At 35.1% G+C, this 13,808-nt stretch overlaps 1 protein-coding gene across 1 annotated transcript in view; it reads left to right on the top strand.

The window, feature by feature from the left end:
• The window catches only part of LOC112978761 (serine palmitoyltransferase 1), a 36,315-nt gene that overhangs the window by 4,507 nt on the left and 18,000 nt on the right, over positions 1-13,808 (top strand). The window contains exons 3-6 of the mRNA XM_026092453.2: positions 4,893-4,987; positions 8,631-8,724; positions 9,191-9,263; positions 12,719-12,851. Of these exons, the coding sequence (XP_025948238.1) occupies positions 4,893-4,987; positions 8,631-8,724; positions 9,191-9,263; positions 12,719-12,851 (395 nt within the window). The remainder of the gene's footprint in view (positions 1-4,892; positions 4,988-8,630; positions 8,725-9,190; positions 9,264-12,718; positions 12,852-13,808) is intronic.

The raw sequence follows: 13,808 nt of genomic DNA, 5'->3' as shown, positions 1-13,808 counted from the left end.
TGTTTGCCTTGTTTATGAAGAACGCAGAGGAGGAGTGAGTGCGAGGAGGACTCCAGCCTGGTGAAGCACTGAATGTTCAGATCATCTAGGAGGACATGCTGCAGCTTTTTAAGTAGCCCCTGGTTGTCTTTAAATCTACTAGGGAAAAGTCTACTCTCAAACTAGGATAGTTCATTGAATAGAGTTTTCTTGCCAGATGGTTTTGATCCCTGGTATTTTGGAAAATCACTTTTTTTTTTTTTTTTTTTTTTTTTTTGAAAGATTCATCCTCTTTGCCATAGATGGTGGAAAAAAGCGCTTTGTTACTCTTGCATCAAACTGGATGCAATAATTGGTGACCTGAACAAAGCTGAAACCTTCTGAAATAGTGAAGAAACCCATCCTAAAGATGCGTTCTGAGTTTGGTCAAATGTGTAGCAAGAGTGCTTCCAAACCAATTCTAAGCAGGAATCAACTTTCAGACTGATTGTCTGTCATCCTTTAATAACAAAATTTCCTGAATCATGAACTAGGAAGATGGAGTACTTCTCTGTCACTGTCGGTCCTTGATAGCTCAGGATTTCAGGAGGTACTAATAAATCAATGGCCAGACAGGATGCTACTTATATAAATTCTTGTGGAATTCTCATCAAAAATGGAATCTCTAGAAAAGTAGCAAAGTGCCAGTGAACAGTGGAATGGGTTACAGGAGATGGCTTGTTGCAGGATGATGCAGTGCACTCTCTTCAGCCACCAAGTGTCTGTATGAAAGGAAGAAGCCCGCCAGATATGACTTTTACTCTGAAATAAATGATACTGAGCTTCTCGCAAAATCTCTGAAGTCCTAAGAGCAACATCTTACATCTGTGTATGGGAGGAATAGTTGCTTTCCTTGGTTTCAGAATTTCCATTACAGCAGTAGTATGAGAACAGTTTTACTACAGCGATATTAGTCAGGGTATTGGTGAGTTCCTGTCAGAGAAAAATGTTTAATAAATAGCCTAGAAATCTTGTAGACCAAGAGAGCTGCTGTCTCTTGCACAGGTAGTGTTCAGGCATTGGATCTTCTGCAGAGAAGAATGGAGGTAGACTGTTCTTATAAAGGTTTTCAGTTGTTTTGAGACAAGGCTCCCTACATAGGTGAAAGTTCTTTTAAATATTAATACAGCTTGAAAGAGAGAAATTTCTAACTAGCATGCTCATTGTGCCAATTTACGATATGCTGGTGTATTATACTATGATTCTGTAAATATCAAATTAAAGACCCATGTTTTGAGGAGTGCAATGACTGCAAATAAAAAGAAATCTGTGTCAATATGCACACATTAATATGGGTATTACACTGTTTCAAAACACTTGTGTTACCTAAGAGCTGTCTTCATGAAGGTAATTGTTACCTTGTTTGAAAACCAGGGTCAGCAAAGCAACTTGTTTACATAATTTGTCTTGGATTTGTTTGCACCTAAGTACTTCCCTTACCCAAAGTATCTGGTCTTTAAAAATAGAAATTAAAAGGAAAAAAAAAAGAACAGCAAACCATAAGCATATATGTATGTATGCATAAAAATTATAAAAGAGGAGTAGCTGAGAGAGGAGTTCGCTTACATTACAGCCAGAGTAAGAGAAATTGGCAGTTTGGCACTGGGTTTTTTCATCAAAAGGGTTTTGTCATACAGTGAACTGAGGAGAACTATGTGAATCAGGTATATATTGAAGATGTTGCAGTTGCAAATTAAAAACTGTTTTCTTTGTATACTTGAAAATTAACATTTTTATTCTTTGTATTGGTCTGAAGTTTGATGCATCTGTGGAAGGTACAAGACAGAAGTGCTGTTCTAAATGTGAGGACATTGGAGTAAAGGCTTTCCAAGACAGTCACTCTATGAAAACCTGCTTTTACTGTATCTTAAATTGTAATTGGTAAGAGAGAGAGAGATGCTCGTAAGCATTTACTCTAAAAGGTCAGCAGGAGAGGCCAGCTGGCTGGCCCAGTTGTAGTTTGGATGGCCTCTTTAGGTTGAGGTTGGTATTGATTTCAATCTTCAATATCCCTGGTCCTCCACTGTAACAAAGAAACTTCTGTCGTAGAAACTTTTGGTTCACTACTTCCTGTGCAGTACTCACAGAAATACATGTGGAAGGAGAGGACCAGAGACCGGAAGTTACAAATGTTTGACCTTTATGTCTCTATGTCCATTAAATTGCAATGATGTAGCAGATGAGAGTGAACCTTAGCTAGAACTAGTGAAGGTTTGTTGTTGAGAATGATGCTTACACTTCTCCTGTGTATTGTATTTTGTGTTGAGGGGGAAAGAAAAAAAAAAAGGTCAGGATATTGCCATGTCTTGTCACCTGTGTTGTTAGTTTCTGTGTGCTCCACACATTTCAAAGAATGGATCAAAGCTTCCTACAACTTAGTATGAGTGGGAGGGAGAGAAGTACTAATTAGGAATTGCATATTGCCTTGATGTTTACACATCTCAATTACAATTTTATTATGCTGATTTATTGTAGTTAGTGTCTTTGTATAAATACCCTTTTTCTTTCTGCTAAACTCCATATTAAAGAGGTTTTAACTGAATTTCTGCATTTAAGTATTTAAGCTGTTCAATGACATTTTGTACCCATAGTTCAACAAAACTAAGGCAAAAAGAAAAAAGCTAAGTACTTGCTTGCTCAGCTTTGATTCTGTCCTCTTGAAGAAGAGAGATATTATAGTGCCTGCTCTGCTTTTGAACTATGTTGTATAAAAACCATTTAAACCTTCTTTACTTTCAAGTCTTAACCATTTCTGCAGAACAAATGCCACACTTTCTAAATCATTCCCCTTTAGGCATCTGATTTCCGTGTTTATCCTTCTGTAACTGACAGGCTGCACCATTTCCCACCTGATTTATGCCATTTCCTAATGCAAAAAAAAAAAAAAAATTGTGCTCTAAAATGAACACAAAACTGTTGATGCAAGTTACACAGTACATCAGGGATTTGAGGCATGTGTGTATGCCAACTATAGAGGAGCAGATTGAAGACTGTATGAGCATGCATCGTGACATCCTCTTCTGGTTTTCAGAAGTCTTTTTGAATCCTGTTGTGGAAAGGTATAAGATACTACTGGGCAACTGTACACAAGAATATATGGGGGTATTTGCTGGATTATGTTGAAGATGACGTTTGTTTGATAATACAGTGCAATAGTGAGGAGTCGTCAATAGTATTCACGTACAGCTTAGTTTATCTTTGCTCAGTTCTCGGTGCTCTGTTATTTATTTGGATTGTTTTCGAATGAAGTATTCAAATTTGCACCGTGCATATGAATGGCATTGGTATAGAGCAGATGTGTACCCCCTGCCTTAATGCTTAACTGTTTCCCAAAGAAACAGAGCAGCATTCCAATGCATGTGCTGCAACTGCATGCAAGGCTCAGTGGTCTGTCTACAGCGGATAAAGAAACTAAGCACTTCTTCTAACATAAGTGTAGCCACTTCAAAATATTGAATATATTTAAATTTAATTCTGTTGCACATATTAATGGCATTTATTTCCTTTCAATTATATGCCCCTTGGGTAAAATTCTAGTAAGAAATCTAACATGAAAAAGTAAAATAAAAAGGTATTTAAAGTACATCTGCAAAATATTAGAAATACAAGTGACTATGCTCCTATAAAAATATCTTTTCTGAAATACAGAACTATTGAAATTTCCATTTGAGTCTTGAAATAGACCTTTACAGAACTCTTGGGATATTAATTAATATTCCAGAAATACTTTAAAATGAAGTTATTCATTAGCTTAGTAAAAGGAAAGCGATGAAAGTGAAGAAGAGTTGAACATGTATTATTGCCTATGGTTTCCTTTTGATTTCTAACATCTTAATTTTTTTTTTTTTTTTTTTTTTTACTTTGAAGTCTTTGAAAGGTATATTTGAAAAAAATCAAAATGGAAAAAGTTATTGCTGAGTTATTTTTTAAAATTAATGGTAGTATTAATATTTAGGTATTGAAATAAGCAGCCTTAAATGTTCTACTGCTTTGAGAAGTAATAGAGAAATGTAACACCGTTGTGGTCATAAAATTCAAAGTTAGCATATTAACAACTGTGTTATCAGATGTGTCTTGTTATACTGGTAAATAATCCTCTGTAAAAGTTCTTCCTTCATGTATGAAGAAAGTGTTAGATGATTTGCCTTAGTAATTGCTGATGTCTTTTGTGTTGTGTCTCGTTTCTTAATAAAGTAAATTTATGTGGGACTAGTCTAATGTATATGGGATGCTGGTCCTCTGCATGTCCTTCAGCAAATTATTTAACTGAGTTTTTCTATATATTTGTAAAGCACTTTGAAAATGAATATGCTTTTGCTATTCCTGCATGGTTAGGCAAGGATGTGGATTAATAGTTGTGCTGCTCTTTTTGAATATTTTGCAGTCTGTGTTCTCCACCACATCCTGCCCGTATATGTGTTATTTTGCTTAGTGTTTTAGTACCATGGTTGTTTAAATAGCACTGTTGAATGTTTTAGAATATGAAGTGAGGTAATTTGTATTCAATTATTATTCAATTTGTATTCAGTTACTCGCATATACTGTAGAGGAGGATTTTCATAGTAGTCGGAGTGAAATAGTACTGATTAAAATTTGGCAGGGACACCAAATTAGTATCTCTTCTTTTGATTATCTTACCATAAAATCTTTAATGCACAGACAGTTGCGCTGTCTTTGTTTACATCTCATTCCCTTTGAAGAATGCAGAGCTGCTCAGTTGATCATGCTGATATAATGCCAATCTCAAGTGTCTCAGAAAGGTGTCATATACTGGTGTGCAACATTTCTCATATATCTGTTATCAGCTATTTATTAGAATATATTTTTTCTACTGGAAATCTTTTTTGAGCAATGTATTTTTTTCTCTTCTTCAGGAAAAAGAAGAATTGATTGAAGAGTGGCAGCCAGAGCCGCTTGTTCCTCCTGTATCAAAAGATCACCCAGCTCTCAACTATAACATTGTTTCAGGGTAAATCTAACTGAAGTAAATTGTTTTTGTTTCAGCTTGAACACTTGATGACCATATTTTTTAGCATGTTGCTAATTAAGGGTTTCAATACCCCTAAAAGCTTTCATGAATGAATTGCCTTTATAGATAACAGGACTGGATTTGCCACTGAAGAGAAGGTCTCCTCTGTGCCACCTTATCAAGACAATCTTAAGATAATGTTTCTTAATTTAAATGCTTTAATTCAGCAATTTTTAAAATATTGGTGTGGGGGCTTTATCTTAGCATTTATTTTGGGTCTATATTGTTTGGTTTTAATTTGTCTTTAATTTTGTTTGAATATTAGGGTAGGCTTAGAGGTCCAAAAGTGGTTACCGACTTTTGCGGGACTGGAGTTAAGGGGACTGTATCATCACAAAACATTTCAGATGAGACTGATTTTGTGGCTAGCCGTTTGGTACATCATGAAACGTAGTTCCTTTTAAAGGTAGTAGATTTGGACAATTAAAAATGGAGATGCTTGATGGCATAGTTGTTTTGTGAGGAAATTATGGGTCAGCATTACTTTCTTATGTGTTTTGAGGCTTATAAGAACATCTGTAATGATTTAGCCAAGAGTCGCAGTATTTCAGAAATTGCTTTGAAATTTCTTTCCCAAGCTTCAACTTTGTTTATTTATATTGGTAACTTATAAAATGTAAGCATTCTTAATATCCTGCCAGCGACACTAATATTTTAAAATAATGTAGTGACAGAGCACGATCATTTGCTCTCATAAGTAGCTCCGTTTTGACGGCTCAGCCACCACATTGAAGAAATGCCTGCTTTGAAAAAAGGATGTCTATTTTAATTGACTTCTGTTATATGAAGAAGGATTGGGTTTTTTTTCCCCCTCTGTTGTTGTTCAGGATTTTGAAACCAGCAGTACCTTAGAGTAAAGGGAGGGTTTGTTTTTTTTTTTTTTTTTAAAAAAAAAAGATTAGAACAAAGAAACCTTTTAGCTTGATTCAGAAAATGCTTAAATTATTTAGAACCTTCCAGTGCAGGGAACATATTCCAATAGAATGTTAATATGTTGTGGCTGTTAAACTTAATAGCAGCTGTGAGGACAACCTGGCATCTATCTGGTAAGATTTAATCTGCTAGCTAACCACCTTCCTGTAAGATGCGGAACAGCTATGAGCTTGAAACTTGGCCTGTAAACTTAGGCTACATTTCAGAGTTAATACAGAAATGAAAGTTTCTTTATCCTAATTGCAACTCAAGAGCATTTCTGTCCCCTTTTTAATTAGTATTTTAGGAGGAACCATATTGATGCTAACGGGGTAGTCCTCTTTCCCTGATTATCATGTGTTAATGTCTTCCATGAACAGTGACTTAGGTATGCCTTATTTATATTCATTTGTAGTGGTTTAATACTCCATATTTGATGTAATGTGTGGATTGGGTTTGTATAGCCTTATGACTACTCTAGGAAGTATTAAATATTTCAGTAAAATCTTAAAAGTTATTTTGACTGACAGTCTGGAGGGAGGGCAGACTCAATGTGTAAAACAGTTTGTGCCTCATATCTGTTAACATGCTTTTTCTGGTCAGCATTTTTTTTTTTTTTTTGCTTAAACAAGATTCCAGTGATTTATGTTGCTGAATGATAAGCAACACTGTGACGATACAATGATATCTTAAGAAATGTGTTATACTAGAGGAAGCAAAATGAGGGAAACTGTAAAGAAAATCATTTTTTTCCTCTTGCAAAGACTTATTGTTCATGTTGTTCTTGAGGTTGAGAAGAAGGCTTTATGATATTGTTAACATAAATATCTTGGGTATAATTATTTACTGCACTAAATTTTTCCATGAGTGGTTTCTGCTTAACCATGAATGTTTCTTTAGAAGGTTGGGTAAAAATCTGATAGCAAAATATGGCCGTGTTTTGGTGAGGGCTGCAGCTTTGTCTGGGGCATGTTGTTAGTGAACATTAGTATATATTCTAGGACTGAGAGGTAGTGCTGGGGAGGCAAATTACTTTAGATTTACCAGATTAATAGCATGCTGGGAATACACTGATCCCTGTGTTAATGCCCAAATGCATAGGCATAAACCTGCTCTAGCAAACACCTGTGAACATAAATAGCTGTTTGACTTTTGGTCATCAACATTTGGTACAGCTCATTGATGAGCCAGATTGAGGAACTGATCCAGTTTTAATTTCAAAGACGATTAGTTCCCCAAGTCAGTTTGCTGCACGTTTGTATAAAGTTACTGCTGTGCAGGAGAAGGTGCATAGTAGTAATGCAGGACTTCTTCTTTCAGCTGTATCAGTTTAATGTGACAGAATGACAAAGAGAAGAGATTCATGGCACATGCAGCGTATTAGATGAAAACTTTCCAAAGCTGTTTTGCAAGCTTTACAATTGCTCGATCAAAGCAGCATATACTTAATCTTCAAAGTGAACAGGTTTAAATTTTTTTTCATGTTTTTTCAGAAGTTCAGGCTCTTCAGTGTTTTTCTTAAATTGTTGCAAGTAACTTTGACTTAAACTTTGTGTTTGGCATACGTTCACCAAATATACCCATTAAAGTATTGTCAGCACCTAGATTCTGAGCAGCTGTGTGCAAACACTTGACATGTGAGCAGCATTGTTTAGTTTTGATTGTTTTTGAAAACTGCATGATGCAGTGTCCACATGGGAAAAACTTGTTGGAACTATTGTTTTTGAGAAATAGTATAGGATCTCAATATTTGACAATATATATGGAAATGGACAGATATAAGGTTTTGCATTCAGGCATAGCTTTGAGACTTCTCACTGCTTTGAATGATTTAAGTGAGGCTTTTGAGTTTGTAATATTGAATTGTATAATTGCTGAAACAAGGTTGGTATTGGACTACAGAATATAGATATGATATTTATATTTAAAGGGGTAATAACTACTTTTCTCTTTTCTTTAAATTTTAAGTAATTGTTTCTCTAAACCATAATTTTTGTAGGGCAAAAATATTTTCCGTTCTTCCCTTCATATATACTGTGCTCTCATTGTTCTTTTGTTCATATTGCATGTTTACACACTTTGTATTTTCTGATTACTTGAGTTACTCAAACTCGTATGGATTAAACAGAATTGGAAATTGGAGATGTCAGATAGCCAGAATACTTTTATCTGCTTACAGCTAGTATCTCTATTTTAGAATTACTCTTCGGTACAAGAATGGTATTGCATGTTTGCTTTATGATAAAAACGTTGTTTTAAAATTTGTTTTTATCATTGAAGTAGCAAGCAAGTTTCCTTCTTTTCATTCACAGTATTCCTTCTTCCAAATACACATCACTTTTAAAGGAGAAGTTTTATTCATCTTTTCCAGAGTTAACTTTGTATGAAATAAGTTTTCAATAAGAATGAAGAAACTAAATATCTCAGGAAGAAATTTAAGGACTCTTTGTAAAGCTACAGGAATATGGCTTTAGCTGAGATTGGTAGTATATTTGTGCCTTGACACTGAACTTTTATATCAATTGGCAGTTAAAGAGGAAAAAGTGGGAAAAGGGAATTTTGAAAATGCTTTTGCCTTCTACTGTTGAAAAACAAAGCTCAGCTACTGTTTGACTGTTTATGAAAACAGTAACTCTTCACTCATAACAATAGATCTCTCTAATCTTTTTAGTCCTCCCACTCATAAAATCACCGTTAATGGCAAGGAATGTATAAACTTTGCATCATTTAATTTCCTTGGACTTTTGGATAATGAAAAGGTTAAGGTGAGTGCTTCCTGTTATTGTGTATTGTATGATTCTTTCAGTTTGTATGTTAACTCAAAATTAGAAATGGCTTCAGAAAGGACAGACTCTGTCAAGGAACTTCTTGCTACTTCTAAATAGCAAGGAAAATTATAAACCTTGTAATTCTGTGTTATTTACATTTTTTTCTAAAATTTTTTAAAATTTTATCTGATGCACATATTTGGAGTTGTTGATTATCACGTTATATTAGTATCTACTATGAGTTTTCATTAGAACACAACGATGCTTAAACACTAATCTAAAATAGCTGTGATGTGAAATAAATTCACAGAATTCAGTATACTGTTACACTTTCTGTTAAGCTGGTTATGTTACAGTGCAAGAACTAGTACATGTACAGTGGCATAAAGTTGTGTGAATTGTATAGAAGAGTTGGTGGTCTATTTTAGGAATAAATGTTTCATGTAATTTTTTTCTGTTAAAGAATGCAGCCCAGGCATCTCTGAAGAAGTATGGTGTTGGCACTTGTGGACCTAGAGGATTCTATGGTACTTTTGGTCAGTAACTTTTTTTTAAATTTACCTTTAAAGATGTTCAGACTGGGGTAGTGAGTTGGACAAAATAGTCCTACATATAGGCAGCAAATTATTTCCCTCACTCTGAAGAACAATTACCCTCTAACAATTTTTTTTACTGCAATGGTAAGGATCAGCAGCATTTATAGCATTGGTTTTTATCAGTTTCTATGCCTTTTCTCACTCTGTCCTTTCAGTACTGCTCTTGGAGGAAAGCTACAAAGTTAAATATAGTCTGCTTTAGTTTTGATCACCACAGTAGAGAAAATAAGTGTATTAGCCATCTAATCAAGTATGAAGAATTTGTGAGTGTAAGTTAGTAATATGTTTTTAAGTAGGCCACAAGAGGGCAGTCTGACCTTTGGGTTCTATGATAAAGCTTAGTTAAGTTTATCTAATGTAGTAAGAATGTAATTTTTCTTTATTTATGACCTTAATGTTTTAATTAAGAGGTTTGCATGGTGTGAGAGGGTGTTACTGAGGGTTTTTTCACTCTTATTAAGAAGAAGCAAGTTGTTAAATATCAGCCTCTGGAAATGGTTCTTCATAGATGTTGGTATTTTAAAATACTGACTGGAAACTAGAGAGTAATAAATGAATAGCTGCACAGTTGTAGGCTAAAAACATTGATTTGTTGTCTTGTGAGCTTTCCTGATGCTTCCCAGAAGTAGTGGAATTTGCAGCATGTTTGTACTCAAATGATTTCATAGAGCTAGGCTTGACCTGAATTCAGCATAAGACTAACTTGGACTTTTTCAGTTAATCAAATTAGTCCTTTCCATGATCACATAGTTGCTACATCTATTTTAATTTCATAAATACTCTATATATCAGAACAAAATTGAGTCTTTGAACATCTATCTTAAAGATCGTTCATTAGTCTGGAGGTATAATTCTTTTCTAAACAAGGTGATGGTAGCGTGTTGATTACTAGTGAGCTTTTAGGAAGCTAGGTTCCCTCAGTTGATCATAGTTCAGCAGTAATCTGTGGGAATTCATTCAGGCTCTTTAAAAAAAAAAACTGAAAAGCTCAAGGAAACTTGAGGACTTTAAGTCCAGCCTGATTCCAAGCTTAGTGAAATTTTCCACTTTGGTGCTTCTTTTTAGTAATTATTTGAGATAGATTGTGATTAAAAGTTGGTTATCTCTAGTAAATGAGAGATTCTCCAGGTTGTTTCCTGCTCTCTTTAGTGGTCTATTTTTTGTATTTAATTTGGTTGCTGTTCATTGGCTTCTGAATTCATTGCATAAATGCCTCATTTCACAAAGCAGGGGGTACAATCTGTAATATTGCTGCATGACATCACTAGACAAGAAACAGTGTTACTGACCAGTTTCAGAGATCATCTTTTACAAATAAAATAATTGAGAATTGGTTTCAAATTTGAGACAAACACCCACTACTCTGGTTAGATCCCAAACTGGCTTCCCATGTCTCCTTGTCATTAAACGCTAAAATATTGCAGGATTATTAATCTTGGGTATGAAACGCTTGTTATTTCCGTGACGTTGAACTCGTCAGAAGCTTTCTATGCATTGTGACTTCAGTAAATGAGTTATGTTGTGTCTAGAACTATATAGTTCCACTCTTGCTTCCCGTATAGGATTTAATTGATGATTGTCAATAGTTTTCACTCAGAATTAGTCCCTCTTAGGGGCAGACATCTCATAGCGGTATTAGCATTCGCTTCTTCTTGGGAAGGTAGATACCGTGTTCTAATTTATTCTGAGTGGAGACTTGATTCTTTGTATCTCTGTCTGTTTGAAGGGTTTTCTTAGATTTAATGCGACCCTATTAAGAAATTCTTGCTTTTTCTCTGCTGTATCCCGGAAAGCTGCATTGCATGCCTTTATCCCATGGTAACCTTGAAATGTCAGTATATTCATGCATGACTCTGAATCTTTATGGTCATTTTCTCCATAATGAGAAGGTGAGGGTTGGTTGGTTTGTTTGGTTTTTTTTAGGTTTCGTAGGTTACCTAACAGACATCGTTTCAGTACTCTTCCGAACCGTGAAGATAAGGGTGGGCTAGGAGAAAAGATTTATAAAAGGAGATGTGGGCTTTTGGTCTCAGTAGTTCTACTCTTGACTTGGATGCTAGCACATGCTAAACTCTAAACTGGCACTTTTCTGCAATTGTTGACATTACTAGCTATATTAAGGTTTCGTAAGTATGCAGAAAGATGTTTCATTCATATCTTCTTCTGTGCAAATATACTGTAGTTAGTGATTGCAGCTCTCCCTTCAGGTGGGCTAATCCAACTGATGTAACCTGACTGAAATAACTAAAGCAAATTATTGCAATGAAGAATAGGCAAGTTAGGTGGTATCCTGTTTTTATTACGGTGGAACAGTAGTGAAGCCTTAATTAATTGTATTTCAAATTCACAAGTTAAACAAAGCATTGGCTAGAAATATCAACACAGGAGTAACCATGGCTCATAGGCTATTGAAGAATCTATGTGTTCAATTGGTGTTTATTCATTTGAACTTAGTTTCCATGAACTTTTTGGATAATTGCAAAAAGATAACATTTGGCTAGAGGTGATCTTACAAGTTGCACTTGATCTATTCTAACGACCTCTATTTGCCCTGAATTTCAGTGTTGTTTTCAGCTGATAAAAGGTGCAATTCCCTAACTACCATATTTGCTAGCAGAAGCACCTAGTGGCAAGATAGTCAAACAATTAAAATAAGTGAGGCTGATATGGGTTGTCTTGCTTGGGCAGAGTACTTAAGCTTGTGGTCACCTTTCTGCTTCTGGCAGCTTCTGAAGTAACTCCACTCACCACATGGTATTGCCCTTCTTAATCTTTTGATTTAGCATTATTTTGTTTCTAACCTGAATGATTTCGACTGAATTGATTTGGGAAATGTATGTATGATTTTGTCAATTGATCTTAAGGGTGAGTAATCTCTGGCATGGAGATGATGACCTCTTCGGTTGGCTGAATTGCATTTGGGACACACAATGTGATTGCAGCCTGACAAGAGCAGTTTCCAATTATAGTGATAGCGGTGCTAGATGCAGTGGAAGCCTCAGCTTAGAAAAACTGATGATCTGCCAACAGGACCTCATTAACTGCTATAAATGACATTGCTGTTTATTGTCTGACTGTAGTAACTATGCTCCCTAGTCACACCAGGAAGCCTTCCTCGTTTACTTGTGGTCTAATCACAAATAGATTTTAATTACCAACGTCAGAGCACCACATTACTTAAATATTTTCAAATCTAGTAAAGCTGCTGATTAATAGTGGCTTATACTTGTCAGTTTAAGATTGGATTGATTCCAGCTGTTTTTTTGGTAAGTTATTTGTTGTAATGCTGTTACTACAAGTAAACAATCATTAGATGATTGTTAAAGCAGCCATAGTCTTTCTGATATGAAAGCAATGAAACTGTCTAAGTTTGTTTTAATTTTTCTCTCAAGTAGATGTGCACTTAGAATTAGAAGAACGACTTGCAAAATTCATGAGGACAGAGGAAGCTATTATATACTCATATGGATTTGCAACAATTGCCAGTGCTATTCCTGCATACTCAAAAAGAGGAGACATTGTGTTTGTGTAAGTACTGTTTTCTCATTGGGAAACTGCAGATTTAAGAGTCCTCCTTCAAATATTTTTTTGATTATTGTAAGTCCTATTAATTTAACCATTTAGAACATAATGCTATTTGTATAACAAAATACTAAAAAGCTCAAATGTCTTTTCTTTTTTTTTTTTTTTTCCAAATACTCCAAATACAAACCAGTTACTGCTTTTTTTCCAAGGAAAAGCAGACTTGGGTGCTCAGCTGAAACACAAGGTGTGTGTATACAAGGGTGTATGGAAGTCTGATATTAGTTTTCTTCCTAAGAAAGTGTATGGTCATATGTGCTTTTCTCTTACTTACTGCTGGCTTTTCACCTTTCTTGCAAGCCAGTTGTTCCCATCCTGCATTTTTGCAATGGATTAGTTGGATAAAGATCACTATGGATTAACATAACATAAGAACAGCTATACTGTGTCAAACCAAGGATTCAGCAAGCCCAGTATCTGGTCCCTGAGAGTAGCCAGTAGCAATTTGTATAGGGAAGAGTAAAATACCAGGAGAAACAGTGTAAAACACTCAGAAATTTCTGAGCCAAAGGGAAGATTTAGGTTTTAATAGTCCTTCATGGATTTTTCTTAATTTTTCCTATTGTTTTCGAACCAATATAAATCTCTAATATCCAGAGTGCTCCTGTGACATGTAATTTCACAGTTTAACTGAGCATTGTATGAATAAATATCTTGGTGTTGAATGTAACACCTGCTAGTTTCAATTGATGCATTTGATTTTTATAAAAAGACACAGTGAACAGTTGTTGCTTGCCCATCTTCTACATACCACTGATAGTTTTGTAGTTGTCTACCATAAACCATTTTTGGTTGTCTCTTTTCTAAGTGTAAGATTCCTAGCCTAATAGACTTCTTGTATAGAAGTTCTCTCATAACTTTGATCATCTTTTTTGGTCATCTTTGAACACTTTTAGGTTTTTT

Source organism: Dromaius novaehollandiae, chromosome W (genome assembly GCF_036370855.1).
Source record: "Dromaius novaehollandiae isolate bDroNov1 chromosome W, bDroNov1.hap1, whole genome shotgun sequence".
NCBI lineage: Eukaryota > Metazoa > Chordata > Aves > Casuariiformes > Dromaiidae > Dromaius > Dromaius novaehollandiae.
This window is presented reverse-complemented; position numbering and strand designations above follow the sequence as displayed.